Source organism: Ctenopharyngodon idella, chromosome 12 (assembly GCF_019924925.1).
Source record: "Ctenopharyngodon idella isolate HZGC_01 chromosome 12, HZGC01, whole genome shotgun sequence".
Lineage (NCBI taxonomy): Eukaryota > Metazoa > Chordata > Actinopteri > Cypriniformes > Xenocyprididae > Ctenopharyngodon > Ctenopharyngodon idella.
The window spans coordinates 25916414-25936876 of record NC_067231.1 but is presented as its reverse complement, the minus strand read 5'-3'; the positions used below and the strand labels follow the sequence as shown (position 1 = coordinate 25936876).

The following is a 20463-nucleotide window of genomic DNA, read 5'->3' as shown; positions in this document are numbered from 1 at the left end:
TATCGCTCTTTAATCTCTCTCCACTGGGACACGCCACTGTTTACCGGTCTAAGAATTATCAGCTCTTGCCACGGGTGGTCGATGTCGGCGTGCGCTGCTCTTATTGTGTCTGTAGAGAGACTGCGAGTAAGTGAAGCCCCCTTGTCTACAAAGACCCAAAGTGCTTCAAATTTAGCAATAATACCACTTTTTCATCTTTACAAGTGCTGGAAAAGAGCAAATGGTTTTTTGTATCTTAATGGCTGTTTTGTGGTGAAAAGTAAACGCATTGTACCATGCTGACTGACTTTTCCCACCTTTGACTTTTTAAGGTGTTCAATGGAATTACCAGAGTGCTGCAAAATAAATATAATTTGCTTCTATCTCTATTTCTGGATTTACCAATGCAAATTTATTTGGTACACAGTTAAAGGGAGGCTAAATGGACTAAATTATTGTCAGTTCACGTTTTTCTTTATGAATGCAGTCTCTCTGTGAATAACAATGTAAGACGGAGGGCCCTAGAGCGCAAAGAGGGACCCTCGCACGGATATTCAGGTTGATTATGTTCTCTAGTCAATTGCGCTTTGTAGTGGAGCTGGTAATTAGAAAGGTAGTATTCATGAGTGAGCTTACAAATGGCATGGTCAAAAACATGCTGAAGGCATGCAAACATGAAATCTTAGAATTAATTGCATGCTAATCAGTTCAGCCCTTCCACACATGTACTCTCAAACACCAAGGAATAATTCACCCAGAAATAAAAATAAGAACAATTATTTATTCTTTCTATTTATCTATTCAATAAATATATATTTGCATAATATTTTATATATAATATAATTTTTATCAAGTTTGGGTGAACTGTTCCTCATAAGTGGGAATCTTTAACAAAAATCCCAAATATAATTTGACACTTTTTTACCCTGTTTTTTTCCCCCCACATTATTTCTCACTCTTTTGCAAGTACACCCATCCGCTTTCAATCTATTGTTAGTTGTTTCTCTCACTCTGTTTGTTCATCCTGTTTCCCATCTGTCTCTGAAAGACTCATCCTGTTTCCACCCCTGTCTTTAGGCCTTTATAAAGACGCTTCTCTATAGTGTTCTGTCTAACACTGCCTTGTTTTAATATGCAGCCAGCATCTGAGAAGGCTGTTCTTTTATTTGGTGTCATTCCGTTGGTGGGCGTCTGGACAGGAAACCAGATAGACTGTAAACTAAGAAGTAACACAAGAAATTAGTCATTATCCAGTAATTATGATCATTATTATGATGATGAACATAAGGCCACTTCCTAACAGGATGATAATGGGAGTGCAATACAGTCTGAAGATAACATATTGAGTTATGAGTGACCAGATAACCATGATTAAAAAAAAAAAACAGTCATTTCAATATAATGGAATTGAAGAAGTCTAGGGGTCGTCCGTGGACTTATATGATAGCTTTTTGTGAGAAATTCAAGCAGTTATTCTCTTATAATCTCAACATCTCGTCTAATTGCTCTTGGTGCTTTCATAAGATGAGAGGAGTAGCATTGTGTGAATAGATCATGAATAGATTCTTATTTTAAGCTGAATCCTTTCAGTGAATCAGTAGATTTATTTCACAAAACCGCTCTAAAAAAAATGGATAATTCTTGTTTTGTTTTTTGTTTTTATGGAATAGTGCTATTGTTATTATAATTGTTTCATCAGTGCACATCATTATTTTTTTAGAATTCATGTGTCCTCATGATCTTTAATCATCGGAATAACTTCCCCTCCCTCTTGCAGCGGCATCTCTTCTCTTCTCTGATGACGTGTTATTGGCAAGAGGCGGGGCAACCTGTCGCTCACATGAGATCAAACCACAATGATGTAATGATCCAATCAATTTCCCTTGGACAACATCAAGTCCCGTCCTACATTTTTTTTCTTGTTCGAGAAGCCGTTTGACTCATATATACGTCACAATAGGAAATAGGTTTCATGCTGACTTCATGCAGTTTCATGCCAATTATCTATGAATAACAAACTTAAATTGCTTCAGTGTAGTTACTTTCTGCTTGATGTGTATCAAACTATGTAAAAAGAAAAGCTTGACTTTAGTTCAGCTATTGTAGATTGAGTAACTTCTGTTCTTAATTATTGTGTCTAATGACTGTGTTATTTAGCAGAATTGAAATTAAGGCCAGTGGTCTGGATTACATTATGAGTACAACTTGAAGAAAAGAGATTTGGGAATTTCTCTGTCTCTTCTTTCTCTCTCTCTTTCACACACATATTGTTTGCTTCAGCTCTAGATGGCCCTCAGGCAAACAGTGGGATTAGGGGGTGGGCGATATGACCAAAATCTTATATCACCATATGAGAAATTTTATTTCACAATAACGATATATATCACAATATAGCTATTTTTGCTTTAAATAAGGTTTTTATGATATCAACATTTTTGATAAGAAAAATAAGAAATACTAGGCTACATAAAATGTATAAAGTAATCAAATGTATTAAAAAACACTGCATAGTCGTCTTCACTATAATATATGTGTATTCTTATTAAAGGTACAAAAGTGATTCAGCAGTGAGAGATGTTCTCTCTGTTGTTTGATGACATTAATGTTTGTCATTAATGACAAATGACAGCAGGTTTATTAGGCTGCTGTCACTTTAAGACTGAATGCACAGATCCAATACACTGATACATATGCGTTTTCTTTCTCAACTGTTTATGTTCACTTAAGACATAAATGTCTGTGTTTATGAGGATACTTGCAAAGATGGGCATTTTGGCACGTGCTGTAAGTATGTGTATTTAACCATTCAATCAAGCCTAGTTAGGCAGCAAAAAGAACTCGGTTCAGTACTCACACGCTCTATGAGCAGCAGCATCATGTGTGCGTCTCTCAGACAGCGTACGCATATAGCAAAATCAGTTCTCTTTCACTTCTTATTGCGCCTCAACAGTTTAAAATCTTTTTTTTTTACGCAGTGCTTAAAAACGCTTGCAAATGATAAGCTTTCGTGGCCACGCAGCACAGTGTATGTCACATGTCACAAGTGCATAATTGCGATAGAGATGATAGTCCAAAATCTCTACCAGTTGACAAATTTCTACCGGTTAATCGTGTCTACCGGTATATCACCCACCCCTAGCTTCAGGCCTGCCCACACTACATCCCTCCTATTGAGTTTAACGCCTGCCAGTGGTGCTCAGGAGAGAGGAGCTCTGCTTACATGCTGTGTACTCTAGGGTATAAGTGGTTTATGTTTCTCATGGTTTGGGTTTTATCACAACTTTGCGGTCACAGTTTTGGTTTGGTTTGGAAAATATCTTGTATGCCGCTGTTAGGTTTTTTATTATGTCTCATAAAGCATTTAAATGATTTTAAAATTAGTTTTTATTTATTTATTTTTTTTACTATTTAAGAAGAAAGAGAGCATTAAGTTATATTTAATTTTAAAATAATATAAAAAATGAAAAAAAAAAAATATTAAAACATTAACATTTTGGCAGAACAGCATGAACATATTTCATTGTTAGCTAGTCTCACGCAGCCACACTTTGGTCCACATTGCAACTTATTCTGGCCAAGAAACACCCACTTACAGAGACAGACATGGAAAGCAACCAACTACAGTTCTGTCAGGACCATTATCATCAAATATGATTGACAATTAGCATACAGTTTGGATTGGCGATATGGTTCTGTTCTGGGTAAGAGCTCCCTGCCTATCCATGCAGCCTAGCATGGATAAGAGCAGGGAGAGCAGTGATAACCCCCCTTAGGGTAACAGAACAGAACCTATATAAGGTATGCAAATATCATTAATGTTCTTAATGAAAATAATTTAATGTGACAACATGATTCAAGAAAAATGAGTCGAAGAGGTATATCAGAGGGCAAGTCCTGACTGGACGAGAGGAGGAGCTGGGGATGGAGAAGGGTAATTAGCTCCTGAGCAATGCAATAAACCTGCTGATTATATGGACCGGATGCTGTGATAGGTGTCTTATTCCTATAGGTAGATGTGGATCAGCTGAGAGTCAGCTGATGCGGATTTGACTAACGTGACCTGCCAGAACTAATGCTACACCTGATTTTTCCCTGTTTTTATGGGTCGGTTTTACTCATCTAAAATGAATGGACATAAATTGTACTGAAGAACTGAATATTTATAAGATATTTATTAATGATTTTATTATTTATCTTGTTTTCTGTATAGTAGATGATCACTAATTTGTTACATTTTTCCACACCAGTTCCACACCAGTCTTCCACACAAGTAGCAATTCTTTTTTTGTATCACAGCCCTGTGGTTTTGATCTTCAGTATGTCTAGTAATGGATGAAATATTGAAAAAAATTTGGAATATATTTATAGGTTTTATATATAGGTGTATATATATATATATATAGCCAAATAGTTATCAGTGTTATTTTAATATTATTTTTACTATAATAGATAAACAGATAAACCCACATAAAACTGTTTGTGATTTGATACTCTTTATGCTGATAGTCAAAGATCTGTATACATAAAACTAATTTGTATCATTAGAAAGAGGCTGCTCGAGTTTAGTGGCTTCTTTTGGCTCTGAATTAAAAGAGTTTAGCCAAACAAAGATGTTCAAACTAAATTAGGTCTCCCTGATTGGCATTTTTTCTCTTTTTTTTTGTGTTTGTGTGTGTATGTGTGTGTGTGTGTGTGTGTGTGTGTGTGTGTGTGTGTGTGTGTGTGTGTGTGTGTGTGTGTGTGTGTGTGTGTGTGTGTGTGGGTGGGGGGGGGGGGTCTACCTCAAAGAATCAACCTTATTTATTTATTCATAAGAGACGCTGAATTTGAGCAAGAAACATGGCCTAACTTCACAATTACTCATAATTAGTCTTCCCTTGATCCTTGTGCTGGTGCCAAATCATCATGATGACATTTTCTTTTTCCCCCCCTTTTTTTTTTTACAGGCAATTAAACCAGCGCTCAGATCTCTAAACGACCCAGTTACTTTAATAGATCAATTGATTTCTGAAGGCATCTTTTTGCACGTTTGCATACAGAAAGACCTTTCTAGTACAGCCCCTCATCAGAGGAGTTGAAAGCTGTTGCTGTCAGGCTGATGATATTTGGGAATTTTAATTAGTCGGAATGTCACTCAGATATCCTGCCACTTCAGTGAAGGTTGAAGTGTTGTTATGCGACAGAACGTGGCTGTTTTCCCAGTGAAAGCTTCTTTTTATTGCTTCAAGCTGATCATTTTTATGCAGTGTTTTTTTTCCATTAGTTGTTTAAGAGGAAAGATAAATCAGTGGAGATTCTGACAGTATTGCTGAGGTTAGGGAATGCCTCAGTAGTGCTTAGATATTTTCTAATTCTGTTTAATACTTTATTTCAGTTCTGTGATAACTTATTAACCACACTATGCTGTGGTTTTGAAGGGTTTTTGTTTTTTTTTAGATCAGAGAGACCATACATGGACTATAACAAACACTTAGCAGAATTATGCCCAACCATCCAACCATATATATATATATATATATATATATATATATATATATATATATATATATAGGCTATATATATCATTTCCTAAGGTTTTGTGTTTGGTTGCTAGAGTGCTCTGTGTGGTTTCTAGGTTTTAGAGTCTATGTCGATGGTATTTTTTTCTGCCTGTTTTATCGCATCGTATGCCAGGGAAAATGCTTCGAAAAGTCTGCTGAGGAAAATAAAACTCCAACAAGGTGTTTGAGGTTTTATTCATGAACAAATGGTGCAGGATGAATTATGCGCCAGTGTTTAATATTTTAGGCTTGAAGTTTATTCAGATCCCTAACCTTGAGTATCAGCCATACAAAACAGTGGTGCTTTCCTTAACAGGCACCATATAAACTGTCCTGAATAAATGCTTTGCTACAAGTGCACAAACTGTGTTGCATACAGACTGCTTCTGACAAGGATAAATGATTCAAGAAGATGGACTTAAAACAAGCGTGTAAATATTGAGCCGAGAAACAGCATGCACACCAAGCGCCTGCCAAGCAGTTGTGTAAGCATCTTTTTTCATCAGCTCACCCGTTCAGAGGCATCCCAGTTTAATGGTAGGAATGACAGAATTCTTATCAAATAAAATCAAAATGGCCTTTTTTTTCTGCTGAAGTGGGCAAAGATGTGGACGCTGTGACCTCCTGATCACCACAGGGTGGCTGTTTGCCCCACTTCAGCTTAAATATGAATGAAAAGACCAGGTTTGTGTGCTATGACAGCCTGCTTGCAAGCTGGAATATTAGTTTTTATTGTTTGTGCGGTGAGTAATGAAATGTAGTTATAGGCACATTGGATTGCTTGTTCTTTATAATCATCCTGTAAAAGCATCTACTTAATCCGCAACAAATAATAACTCAAATATGATATTTGTCTCTGCTTGCATAGATTGCGAGGAAGAGCTGAATGACATTGCAAGACGCTTGACATCTTAAATGAGCCTTTTGACGGAGCTGAGTGAAGCAGCAAATTGAAAAAGAATTCATTAGCTATGGAGTGCTAGCCGCTAATCACTGAGCATCTCATTAGCATAGGCACATTATTTGACCAATGGAAATGAATTCCTTTAAAGGTATATGGAAACATTGAGTGTGTTAAGACCTGTTTTCCCTCATATCAGGTCGGTTGTTTTCAGGACTGAAATGTTGACAGATGTGAAGGTGGTGGTTTCAGTCTGTTTTTGTGTCCTGAACATACAGCTTATTCTCTCACATGTCAGTTTGAGCAGTGTTGCGGTGCAATTAGAGACAGCGTGCTGTCAGCCACCAGCGGGTGAGGACGACACGTCAACATAAACTAAGACACAAATCTTTCCCTCTCTACAAAGCTAGAACTTCTTTCCGTTTATTTGTTTTAAGCAATATTTGGGGAACGACCTATTGTTTGGGGGGTGAGGGGGAGGAATTCATGTTCATGAAATACACTTTTCCATTCACTGCCTGCATTTGATTTTCTGGGATTTTTGGCATATAATTTTTAACCATATAAAACCATTTGACGTCAAGTTAAATACTTTATTGAACGAATTCATTAAAATTGGAATAATTACATACATCATAAACTTATAAAATCATATTAAATTACATAAATGACATGTAACTTTAATTTTATTTACTTTTTAAAATTATTATTAAAGTTATTGCTATTATTTTTTGTTCTTTATTTCTCATATTTTTAAATTTTCTCTTACAAGGGTTAGTCAAAGTTCATTGTTAAAAAAAATCCACCTCGCAGATAAAAATATTATTATATTATATTATATTATATTATATTATTAAAAATAAAGGTTTAAAAAGGGGGTTTTCACAGCAATGCCATTGAAGAACCATTTTTGGTTTCTCAAAGAACCTTTCAGTGATAAATTCTTAAAATAATTTTTCATCATGTTAAGAACATTTTAATAATCTAAAGAACCCCTTTCCACTATAAAGAACCTTTTTGGAATGGAAAGGTTTCATGAATGTTAAAGGTTCTTCATGGAACCATCAATACTAATAAAGAACCTTTATTTTTAAGAGTGTATTATATTATATTATATTATATTATATTATATTATATTTTTTTTGCACTTAAAATGGTTTTGTTATCTCCAGACCAAGAAAAAAAAAAACAAGAAAATTAAGTTGTGAAGACTGAAAAAATTAAATAATGCATAGTCTCTTTGGACATTCTTGTATTTCTGACCCTTGTGAGCAAGATTTCATGTGTCATGTATGAAAAAAAGAATGTATGAACAAAGCCTTAGATTCATAAGGGAGTAGATTTCAGCCTTCAGATCCCTCTTGCTCTCTTTTTTATTATCATGTATTACAGACAGTACATTGTTTAGAAAAGCGTGTTCTCTGTAGTGTGTCTCTGTGATTGTTTATGGGACACAGTTGGGTGCCAGGAGTGAGAGCTTTGGTGTCTGTGCAGGTATTTAATGTCGCGCTGGCAGGGAATATTTTTAATAGCAGCAAGACAGATAGCAGCTTCTGATGTGTGCACTGTGCAGGCTTAAATGTGCATCTCCGTGTTAAATTCCATATGTATGTGCACATCCACATGACATGTAATGCAACAGAAATAGCTGTCAAGTAATGTGATCATGTCTTATCAAATATGTGCAGAAGCCTGCTTATGAATGGGGAAAAGAAATATGATTACACTATAATACATTTACTTACTAATATTAAAGTCGGCATGAAACTGAAGTTGTTATCCTCTTTTCTTCAAACAAGAAAAATGAAGATTTTGAAATGACTTGATTTTTGTCCAATGGTAATTAATTGGGTCATTGTGGTTTGCTATTGCTGCAATCTCATGTGCATGGCAGGTTGTCCCATGCCAACTTTTTCCTTTGCCATGAAAACAGTTTCAAACGGGCCACAGCAGAATGAACCGTTGAGCATCACAGAGCCACACAGTGACATTATTGAATGAATTAGTGCTGTTGAATAAATGATTCAATGATTCACTCTGAAAGACGATCACTTGTTTAATTCCTGAAAGATACATTGACTTAGGCAGCTGACTTGTTGCCGCGCTGCCTTATCAGGGAATGACTTTATTGGCAGCGTTTGCACAAGAAGGTACCTCATGAAAACCGTTTTTGGACATACTTCTGTGGCAGCGTAACAGTTTAATGATCTACAGCAAAATAGAGCGAGCTTTGGTGATAATTGAGCAAATATTGAATTACTTCAATAGTAATTTCTCACTAGTAATAACATGAGAAGTGGAAAACGTTGAATGTACAGAACTTTCAGATGCCATCTTTATTTTTTAGGTCAACTGTCACAGAATGGAATGCACAGGATTGTGGGATATCAAAGGCAGTAAAGGATACATCTGTGCTACCTTCAAAAATCGATCAGATTAAGGTATCTCAGGAGACAGGAATCGAAGCTAACATTGGATTTAGATGTGCCTTCATGCCTTCATACCTTGGAACGCATTCTCCGAAGGCAGCATTTTTAAGCTTTCGGATGCAGCCAGTGTGTTTTTTAAACGTTTGAATGAATGATTCAGTGACTCACTCAATACACTCTCTTTTTTAATCACTGACAAAAATGTTCCTTGGTTTATAGTTCACAAAACGCTACTATTCTAAGCCCCATTTGATTTGATTTTTATTTCATTTTAAAGGTGAAAATGTATCGAATCATTCTGGATTTCTTTTAACAAATCATTTAATTGAAGTATTTAATTGGTTCAGAGTGGTTTTATGTTTTGAAATAACATATCTTCATAAAGCTAAAGGTTGATTCAAAGTGATGTTATACAAAAGCACCTGTCTATTATATTCCACATATGCACCTAATGGACTTCAAATGTTGCTCGGATCAGATCTGCCATGCCTCTTTCTCCCTCCCTCTCTCTCTCACACACTATTTGACTCATTTGCTACTCAGTTTAATTTGATTTCCCCTTATCCTTGTCTGTCCAGCTTCCCTCACTCAAGATGCTTAGAAATGTAGGGATTGCTAGAGGATGTGATGAAGTTCAGAAAGAGCGAGATAGAGGCTCATTAGGTTGATTCTCGGGTTAAGAGCTTTACTCGCTGTGCTGTAGACGGCCAGTATTAGACAGACCTCACATATTCTGGGCTCAGAGAATGTGAGTTCTCCCATTAAAAGCCCATCTGTGGGAATGGGGCTCCTAAATGCTCTGAAATGGCACACTCGGGCAGAGAGCCTCAATGACAGTGGCCTGTGCTCAAACCAGACTAATTTAATATAATGATCTCTTATCCGCCCTCTTTCTCCCTCTCTGTTTTCCCTCTTATTCTCTCTTAGTCTGTGTATTTATCTTCGTCTGTTATCGCTCTCTCTCATTACTTTTGCTTTTCACCCTTGGATTTTCCTCGTTTTCTTCTTTTCATTAATTTTCAGTTCTTCGTTTCAATTCAATTGCTCATTGTTCATTTATTTGCCTTTTGTGCTCTTCGACTGTGGGCACTTTTCTACTTTTAGTCGATAAGCTCACTCACCTTTTTTTTTCTTTTTTTTCCTTAAATTTGTCTAATAATAATGTCCAACTGATAGTATGAAATTTCTCATTTTGTCTGAACCATTATTTTTCTTAAACAACAAATGTAATTTCCACATCTAGTTTAGTAGTAAGTGACGTTGGTAGAAAGGGCATGATAATAAAATGATGATAATAGGACTAATTTAATAGCATTTTATGTATCCAAATACAAAAATATTTTCATTTTTTTTTTTTTTTTTCTACACAATTACTGTACCGCTTATAGGAAAATGACGCACAATAAAATATTCAGATATTGTTTTCTTCACACATAACATTTATTTAATCTCAAGCTCTTCCCTGACACCGTTGTCTCCTTGGATACCAAGTACACAACATTTTGAAAAATTTTAGTGACAATGGTTTATGTCATGGTGGTAATTACAGCAAAACTGAGAGATGTACATAATTTGTGTAAAAATTAGTGCTGTCAAATCAATTAATCGTGATTAATCGCATCTAACATAAGTTACATAAGTTTGTAAATTTATAATGTGTCACACACACACACATTTACAAACGTTTATGTTAGATACGATTAATTGTGATTAATCACAATTAATCGATTTGACAGCGCTAGTAAAATATTATATATCATTTTCTCACAAATTCTGACAATGGTACACAAAAAAAATAATTAAACAGATTATTTTACTCTTTCTTTAGATGATCATGTTTTTCAAATTATTATTATTGTTGTTGCTATTGTATGATCTATTTTCATTTTTCATGTTTTAGGTTTAAGAGTCTGGGTCTGGGACAAGCATAAAACAATAAACTATTCATACAGTAAAAGGCATTTGAAAAGTACGAAAAAATTAATTTTGAAGACCTGATCTGCGTCCGAAATCAAATACTTCTCTACTATATAGTATGCGAAAAACAGTGCGCCAACAGAGAATGGAGGTGAAGCGACGTAAACTACCTACTCAGTATGCGATTTCGGACTCACCATTTTTCCTATTTTTCCAAGACTAGTTTTAATGTGACAGCCGTATAACAAAGGAAACAAGTTAAAGTCTGTCACTGTTTACTCCCCCTCCTATTCCAAATTTAAAAATCATGTGGATTTTTTCCATTAAGCAACAGATGTCAAGTTTTAAAAAAGCAATATAAAGCTAAAAATGTCATCTGAAGCCATCTGATAGCTCTGTGAGTGCTTTCTGAGTAATTGTGACCTTATCTCTGTCTCTATCCGCAGACAGCACTGCCAGCATCATCGCCAGACGGCGGCGATTCCACAGACTGACCCAGGAACTCTACGAACTCCCAGTGGTGGTGTGGGATGACGGGGAACCCGTCCTGAGCAGCACCAGTACCCTCACGCTCCGGGTGTGTTCCTGCCAGAGAGGCACCAGACTGAAGATCTGCCAGGGCGAAGCGTTTCTCTCCTCCGCAGGGCTCAGCACGGGCGCTCTGATAGCCATACTGCTTTGTGTGCTTATTTTACTGGGTGAGTTCAACCTGGAAATGATGCTCGAGTATTGCCAGTGTTAGTGAGATAAGCAAGATCACTCAAACATATGATCATTGAGATTATGAAAGCAACGTAATTTAAAACATATCAACAGGGCCAAAAAAGCATCTAGAGAAGCATATATGTGACCCTGGACCACAAAACCAATCATAAGGGATTTTTTTTTCAAATTGAGATTTATACATCATATGAAAGTTGAATAAATAAGCTTCCCATTGATGTATGGTTTGTTTGGATAGGACAATATTTGGCCTAGATACAACTATTTAAAAATCTGGAATCTGAGGGTGCAAAAAAATCAAAATATTGAGAAAATCGCCTTTAAAGTTGTTCAAATGAAGTCCTTAGCAATGCATATCCACTCACAAAAATACATTTTTGATATATTTATGGTAGGAAATGGATCATGATCTTAATCTTGATCTTACTTAATATCCTAATGATTTTTGGCATAAAAGAAAAATCGATAATTTTGACCCATTCAGTGTATTGTTGGCTATTGCTACAAATATACCCATGCGACTTATGACTGGTTTTGTGGTCCAGGATCACATATAAGAATATAAGTGCTGTTGTTTATAGGTATTGTAACACAGCATTTGTAAAGCTAACTTCCACGATATAACATATTTCTGAATAAAACAGAATATTAAGAAAATAATAATCTATAGCAGGGTTTCTAAGGAATGTTAGGACATTATATTATTGATTAATTTAATTAATTGACTAGTAAATAATGTTTAAATAATGAATAAGTACATATTTAAAGTAGTAAATAATATTTAATAAATATAATATACAGTTCTATTATATAAAACATATTATATAATTTATTAAACATTATATACATTTTATTTGTTTATTTATATTTAAACATGTTTCCATTTATGTACCATCTTATATTATATTATATTTTTCATTATTTTCTATTTTTAATATTTACTTCATAAATCATTAAAACTATTTTTACCATCTTCTTTGTTTAAATGTAATTTGAATAAAGATGGTAAATAAATAATGTTTAGATATAAGTAAATCTTAAAAATGTTTAATAAAATATATAATATAATATAATATCTTTTGTAATAAATGTAATAGTAATTAATGTAATATAATTGAAGTAGTAAGAATTATGAAGAAAATGAGACTTCTTTAAAACTAATTTGTATTTAAGTAAATTAAATGGAGGTTGGTTTTCTTCAACTGTTGCCTATTTATCACCTTTCCAGTTTTATTATTCACAGCAGGATTCTGGCATTCATTGTCATAATTCCACATGATCCAGCCCTGATTAACTCTTTGACCTTTCATCTTTCACCTTTTAAACCTGCGGATCAAAAGTAAGGGGCGTACTTAAAGGATTTAATGGGTCCCATAACAGCAGGTGAAGGGTCGTGACCGCATCAAAATGTCATGAACAAAACATTGATGAACGCTTTAGTGTTCACAGCAATGCAAATAGTGGTGGGTGGTATGACTAAAAATTTATATGACCGCATTAATAAATGAACATCATGATGACAGTGACAATACAGTTATAATCTAGTGAATTAAATTCTTATAGTACAGTCTACAGGAAAAATGAAAAATGATTGGAAAAATGGATTGATTGGAAAAAATGATTGAATTTACTCTAAAGATACCCATACTGTATTTAGATAGATAGACAGACAGACAGACATTTGCCAGTAAGCCAAACAATGATAGGGAGACTAAGGCAAGAAGAATTGAGCAAGGTTACAAAAGTAAAGCATACTTTTCAAAGAGGGCCACGGTAAATGTCGAACAGCGGAAGAACAGATTTGAGGAAATAGCAATGAAATCTGTGAACAGAAAGGAGTGAGAGACAGAGAGTGAGCTGCTGACAGGTTTGTATTAAAGGTGCGAGTTCAAGAAAGTGAGCAGCATATGTAATAGGCCTATCTCATGCAGACATCCATGAGTGCATTACCACCTCTCTTCCTCTCTGCCCTCTCTCCCTCTCATCGCCTGCTCTCATCCCTTTCCTCCCTCTCTCTGGCCCTGGATGGATGGATAGGTTAGGTCTCACCTCGCGGCTGCGATGCTGTCTCCTTTTCAAAAGCGAGAGAGATTTTCACCACTCACCCTAGCAGCTGCTGGGGCTAAATATAGTTACCTCATGCTACATGTTGCACTAGCTTTGTTCAGCACATCCCCGCTCAAACACGGCTCTGTTTGCTCCTGGTAAAATCTACTTGTTGATAAAATCTCCCTCCTTCCACTCCACAAATCTGCTTCCTAGATTTGCTGACTTTAGCAGAGTTGATTACATAGAGAGAAGTGAGAGCTACTTGTCTGTTAGCAAACACTTGCGTTTTGTGTAACAGCACAATGGTGAGTTGTTGCCGTGCAATATTCATACAACAGCCTGCAATATGATTCGATATCTCTGTCTACTACCAGAATTACTAAATGTAACATAACTGGCATTCTTAGTTGAATGATGTTTAGTTGAGTCATGATGTTTGCTAGATAAGATCGTTGATAAATATCATAGCTAAGAAATTATTTATTTTAAAAATACGCGCTGACCAGTCCATCTCAGAGCCAGAAGCGGACCTAGACCTGATAGATCTGTGGTCCACGGATCTAGTTCCCACCCAAGTACCCACCCTCGAGTCTTTGTCTTCCTCGCCGGTCCATTCCGGAGATGATCTTCTTCTGCTGATGTCCCTACCTGATTTCCTGGTCCCATCTCCTCCACTGGTCACGGCCAGTCCCCTATATCCGTCGACACCACTGGTGTTGCCTAGCTCCTTGGCTCTGTTCCCGCCGCTAGCTCATCAACTTCACCTCGGGCTTCCCCTCCACCAGCTCGGCATTAGGCAGAGTTCCCGGTTCCACATCTCGACCCGTCAGCCCATCGACCTTGCTTCGGCTCTGCACTCCCTCATCACCTCCGTGGCCCACCTGCCCTGAGACTCCGCTGGGCTCACTTGTCCCTCCAGGTCGGCCTCTGGCGGTCGTCACTCAGCTTACACCACAGACTTCCAGGATTCCGGCGATGCCTACACCCTGCACCTCTCATTGGGCTCCTCCCTTCCTTCGACCTCGCCGTCATCCTCGTCCACGCCAGCATAGCCCTGGTCAGCCGAGTCCCTGACTCCGCCTCGGTCCCGCGAGCCAGCAGTTCAGCCTCAGGCTTCTAGACCATCGAAGTTGCCCTGGTCCATCGGCCTCTCTTCTTCGCCGGTTCCTCCACTTACCCTGGTTCTGCCACCATTTATCAGCTCTCGGGTTCTGCCCAGCCCATCAGCCAAAGCTCCACCCTGGCTCCTCCTACCATCGGCACCACCATGGTGTTTCTCGCTGACTCCTCCGGGTCGTCCCTGCCCATCATCGGTTAATCCTCATCGGTTATTGTTTGTGTTGAAAGTTCTTCCTGAGTTTGTTATTAAAGACTGTGTATTTCATCATCTCCCTCGTCGTTCACATTATATACATACATATATATATATATATATATATATATATATATATATATGTGTGTGTGTGTGTGTGTGTGTTAGAATTATTCAGATATATTTCACATGTGTACTGTGGGGTCATGAAGAACTGCTTTCATAAACCTTTAGTCGTGTCAGCTAATAGTATATCAGTGAAGTGTGAGCTAATCTAGACTAATGTGTGATATTAAGTTGCTGTTCATTTATCGTGGCTCTTTCCATTCTAATGGGATAGGAAAGAATCATCATTCATTCGCACTGATCTCTGGCCCCTGATGTGTTTGCTTGTTCATGCATTGACGATGCTTCACACCTGCTTTTCCCTTATCCTGGTAATGTGCCGCACGTCTCTTGCTGCGTGACACATTTGCTGTAATGGTGCAACATTCCCTTGAGAAATTATTCAGTGTTAATAACATTGAATTATTTTTATGAGTTATTTATTTATTGTTTCAGTTTTCCGGTACTTGACATGAATATGGTATGCACCTTCAAACCTCCTAGCAAAATTTCCCATAGCTCCCGATGATATTTAATAAACACAATGCAATCATCTTCCATTCCTGTCGATTTTGTTATAATATCAGGCCTTTCTCATCTTTTTGAAAGGCAATGATATGCATTTAATTTAACTGTATTGCTCTTCATTTTTCCAGAAGCGTTTGTTTATATAATGAGAGACATCATGGTTATGAATATTAAGCAGTTTTATTTAATATAATTAGCAGTACTGTTCTTGTTCCTTACAGCCATCGTGATTCTGTTCATTACGTTGCGGCGAAGCAAAAAAGAGCCCCTGATCATCTCGGAGGAGGACATCCGTGAGAACGTTGTGACGTACGACGATGAAGGAGGCGGGGAGGAGGACACCGAGGCTTTTGACATCATCGCTCTCCGGAACCCAGCTGCTGCCGAGGAACTCAAGTTCCGTCGGGACGTCCGACCCGAGTGCATCCGGCCGTGGTCATCACGGAGACCGGCCCGTGGCCGTCTCAGTCCTTCGTCTCTGGACGTAGATGAGGAAATGGACGTCAGGGAGTTTATCAAACAGAGGGTGGGCGAGGCGGATCAGGATACTAGCGTCCCACCCTACGATTCTTTACAGACCTACGCCTACGAGGGCCAAGGTTCACCAGCAGGCTCAATCAGCTCACTCGGATCAGCTGGAGTACATTCCGAACTGGATTACAACTCTCTGGATGACTGGGGTCCAAAATTTGAAAAAATAGCAGAACTTTACGGAGAGGAAGTTGAAACGGCGTCCGAATCCACTGAAAAGGCAGAGTCGGAGAAGCAGACATAAGTATCTGTCAGTGTCGGAAAAAAACTGTGAACAAACAACAGTAAAAAAATCGAAATCCTGCTCTTTTTCGACATCCGCCGTCATGGTTTCATCAATACAACGAGATGCTCTCGGACCGTCGCGCTGCCGTAACTCTACAGCTGTAAAGTCAGACTGACTGCCTTTTTTTCTCTCATTTCTTTTGGATGTTCGGAGCTCTGAATCCCAACAAGAAAAGAATGATTTTGAAAAGAAAATAAAACAAAAATGAATAAAAAAACTAATGGAAATAAGGAAACTATTTTAACTGGTGTATATTTTTTATTGCTCAATAAAGTTCTGAATTCCTGACACATGAATATACATGAAGTTATCCTTCACTCTATCTATCTATATATCTATCTATCTATCTATCTATCTATCTATCTATCTGTCTGTCTGTAAAAAGCTGGTCAAAAATAGTTAATTCTTGTTGGTGCCTTAGGAAAATTCAAACAGACATTTTAGAGATATAACATTAATATTATTTCTAGAAACAATAAACACTGAATATTTAATATTTTTATTTGTTTATATATATATATATATATATATAACATTTATAATGTTACAAAATAATTCTATTTAATAAATGCAAATAAATGTTGCTCATTGAACAAAAAAGTATCACCATTTCTACAAAAATGTTAAGCAGCAAAAACGATTTTCAGCATTGATAATAATAATAAGAATTTTATCTGAGTACCAAATCAGCATATTAGATTTCTGAAGGATCATGTGACACTGAAAACTGGAGTATTGATGCTGAAAATTCAGCTTTGTCGTCATAGGAATAAATAACATATTTTAAAATACGTTGAAAGAGAAAACAGTTTTAACTTTTAACTTGTAAGAATATTTCACAATATTACTGTTTTTACAGAATTTTTTATGAAATGAATGCAGCCTTGGTTAGCACAAGAGACTTCCTTCAAAAACATTTAAAAAGAAAAAAAATTGTAAAGTTTCCAAACTTTTGACAGGTTTTTTGGTAATTTATGTTTTTTAGGTAGTTACAGTACTTTCCAGCTTTTCAATGCTGTTTCATGTGATATTTTAAATTTTTATCAAATAGTCTACTAAGTTCCAAATATCTTTATATAAGTTACTGAGTCAATTACCTACACACACACACACACTATATTTCCCACTGGTATATATTAGACTAGACTGACACATTGAATGTTACTTCAGGCTTCTCTACTCCACTGCATCGTTCAATTTTAATGTGAAATTGGTACTGAAAATCATCTTCAAAACCCATAGTGGCCCAGATTTGCCTAAAAGCATTTAAATTATTGTGCATAAACATTTTCATAATTGCTCACTTTATAGTATACAGGCTCTTTTTCAAAACCTAGTGAGATGTTTCACTGTCTACAGCCTACATAGACAGCTGCCTTCCCTAGATAGAACATAAGTGATTGATTGCTAAGGTAAGGTACAGTAACGTTACTCCAATAAGCATAAAAATGAATTTCAAACAAGTTAAAAGTTGAGTTTAAATTCGATTGAGCTATTTATAACAACAATTTGCAGTACTGAATGAAATACAAGTATATTTTTTCTCGTCTCATCCACCTTCTTGGATTTCCTTCTTCACAAAGAATACATGCGGTGAAACAAAGTTTCGGAGGCAGCATAATTAAGCTCCCTATAGCTTTTATAACAGCATTTTTTTCTTGAGAATGTCCCTTTGATGCTTTCAGATGCTGCCTACATAGGCAACTCACTCTGTTGTGGACCAAAGCAATGGATTTCATTATGTAAAGTCTGCACTGCTTCTTGACTGTGATTACAGGACCCTGTTTATTTTTTATGGGTGTGGGACTCCCATTGGACACTTAAGATGATACACACTCTGTTTCCCTCTTTCTCAGTCTCTTTCCATATTCCCCAGGTTCCTAGTTTATAGTGACTACATGAATGAAGTGAGAAGGTTATGAATATTTCATCATTTCTGCTTGTGTGAGAGTGTGTATGTAGTGCTTTTGAATGATGGTGGTGGCTATTTGGGCATTTTTTTCCAGGTTATCCATTGTAAGGTTTGTAAGAATACAGTAGCAGTGCTAGGAATATAAAATATCCAAATGCTCCATCGGTTTATGCATGTGTGTGGAGGGTGGTACGGTATAAAAATCACTATGTCTATGGAAAGTCCCCATAAAACATGGAAACCCAATGCGTGTGTGTGTGTGTGTGTGTGTGTGTGTGTGTGTGTGTGTGGCTCTCTGTGTTAACTCATAACATGTTTGGAAACTGTATAGTGTTTTAGCTGTACTTATTTATTTATTTATTTATTTTTTCGTCAGTGTGGTCCAATGTTGTTTTGTAAATGTTTTCTTTTGTTTTCTGCAGAAAAAGGAAAGTTAAACAGATTTGGAATGACACAAGGGTGAGTAAATTATTACAGAATTATATTTTTTGGGGTGGACTATTTCTTTAAATTTATATGAATGTATAAGAGAAAGTGTTTATCTTTTGTCCTGTATCTGTTCTAAAGTTTTTCATCATTTTTAATCACATTTTAACCTTTACTAGTTCATGCTTAAAGGCCATGTGGTGTGACAAATGATTTTTAAAGTACGAATATATAATATATAGTCTTTCATTTAATTAGGTAATTAAAACTACATGAATAATATTTTTTTCAAAAAAATTGCAAAATGCTGTTTTTAATATTTTTAGATTTTAAACTACACTGTCAACTGTAAGTATTCATCTACATTGTTTTTGAATGAAGTGCTCACCAAGACTGCATTTATTTGATAATATTTATTTGATATATATTGTGAAATATTAGTGTAATTTAAAGTAACGTTTATATATATATATATATATATATATATATATTTTTTTTTTATTAAATTTAGTTTTGTAAAGATATTCATATGTAGACACTTGTTAAATGTGTCTACCAAACTAATTGCAAGCATTTAAGCTTGAACCTTTAGATTAAAAGGGTTTTATTTCATGAAAAACAAATTCATTCAAGTGCATCCAAGTTTTTGACTGGTAGTGCACTAAGTCATAGTAAATATAAATAAAAGTGTGCACAATCTTGCCTTTGAATATGTTTAGACAAGTATATTATATTTGCTGCAAAACATTTTGGCTGTTTGGAGCAGTGTCTTTACATGAGGGATTGAGTGAGAGAGAAGGGAAAAATATGTGTGTGTACAGTATGTTTGTTTCTGTGTAGTATTCCTGACAGGCTGTACGTTCTGCTTGAGTAAATCTGCTGAGTGTTATGCTTTCCACTTTCTGTAGCCTGGTTTGTTCTCTTTATCATTTTCCGGTAAGAAACCTAGACATTTTTTTGGTAATCACCTCAGAGACTTCTTGTTAACGCGACCGAATGAAAGTTTGTATAGCTGAATTTGGGTTTGACTTCAACAGCTGTTATTACTGTACACCGGTTTCAAGCTCAAGTGAATTCAAGCCGCTCAGAGGGAACTTCTGGAGTCAGCAAAATGGTAATTTGTTAAAAATGAGGCCCTGTTTCAGCCAGCGAGCCTGACTACAGAAATCACTTTATTTCTCAAGAAAACAGGGTGTGTCTCGAAAGCTAGTGAACTACCTATCTAGACATCATTTTTGGACATTCTATTATATTCTTATATTCCTTCTATATATGAATAATATACTTGATTTTTATATGTACTGTATATGAATAAAATACATTTACAAATACATTTTAAAATATAATTTATTCCTGTGATGGAAAAGCTGAATTTTCAGCAGAAATATGAACACAAATTTTAAAATTCAGCTTTTCCATTACAGGAATAAAATTTTAAAGTATATTAAAATAAAATAAAAAAAGTTGTTTTAAATTGTAATAATATTTAAAAAAAAAATATTACTGTTTTTACTGTATTTTTGATCAAATAATTGCAGTCTTGGTGAGCGTAAAAGTCTTCGTACAAAAATATTGAAAAAAATCCTACCAACCCCAAACTTATGAATGGTTGTGTAAATATACACAGCACACACTAATATTATTCAGTTTCATTCAGTGTAAATTAAATTTAAGTATATTTATAATAACATTTATCTCTGTTTTTCCATTATCTTGTAATTCCCTCATCGAAGTGCCTTCTGAGATTGCGTTCACCACGAAAAGCAATTCGATGCCTTGGAATCTGGCCAAAACTAGGTGTCGTAGGAGGTAGTGTACTTTTGTG

General features: G+C 36.0%; 1 protein-coding gene across 5 annotated transcripts in view; it reads left to right on the top strand.

Annotated features, from left to right (window-relative positions):
* Positions 1-16598, top strand: part of LOC127523913 (cadherin-18) — a 223918-nt gene extending 207320 nt beyond the window's left edge. For all 5 annotated transcript variants that reach the window (XM_051915087.1, XM_051915086.1, XM_051915084.1 and 2 more), the window contains 2 exons: positions 11213-11464; positions 15705-16598. In XM_051915087.1, coding sequence (XP_051771047.1) covers positions 11213-11464; positions 15705-16258 — 806 coding nt within the window. In that variant the 3' untranslated portion in view covers positions 16259-16598. The remainder of the gene's footprint in view (positions 1-11212; positions 11465-15704) is intronic.
* The last annotated feature ends 3865 nt before the right edge of the window (positions 16599-20463 follow it).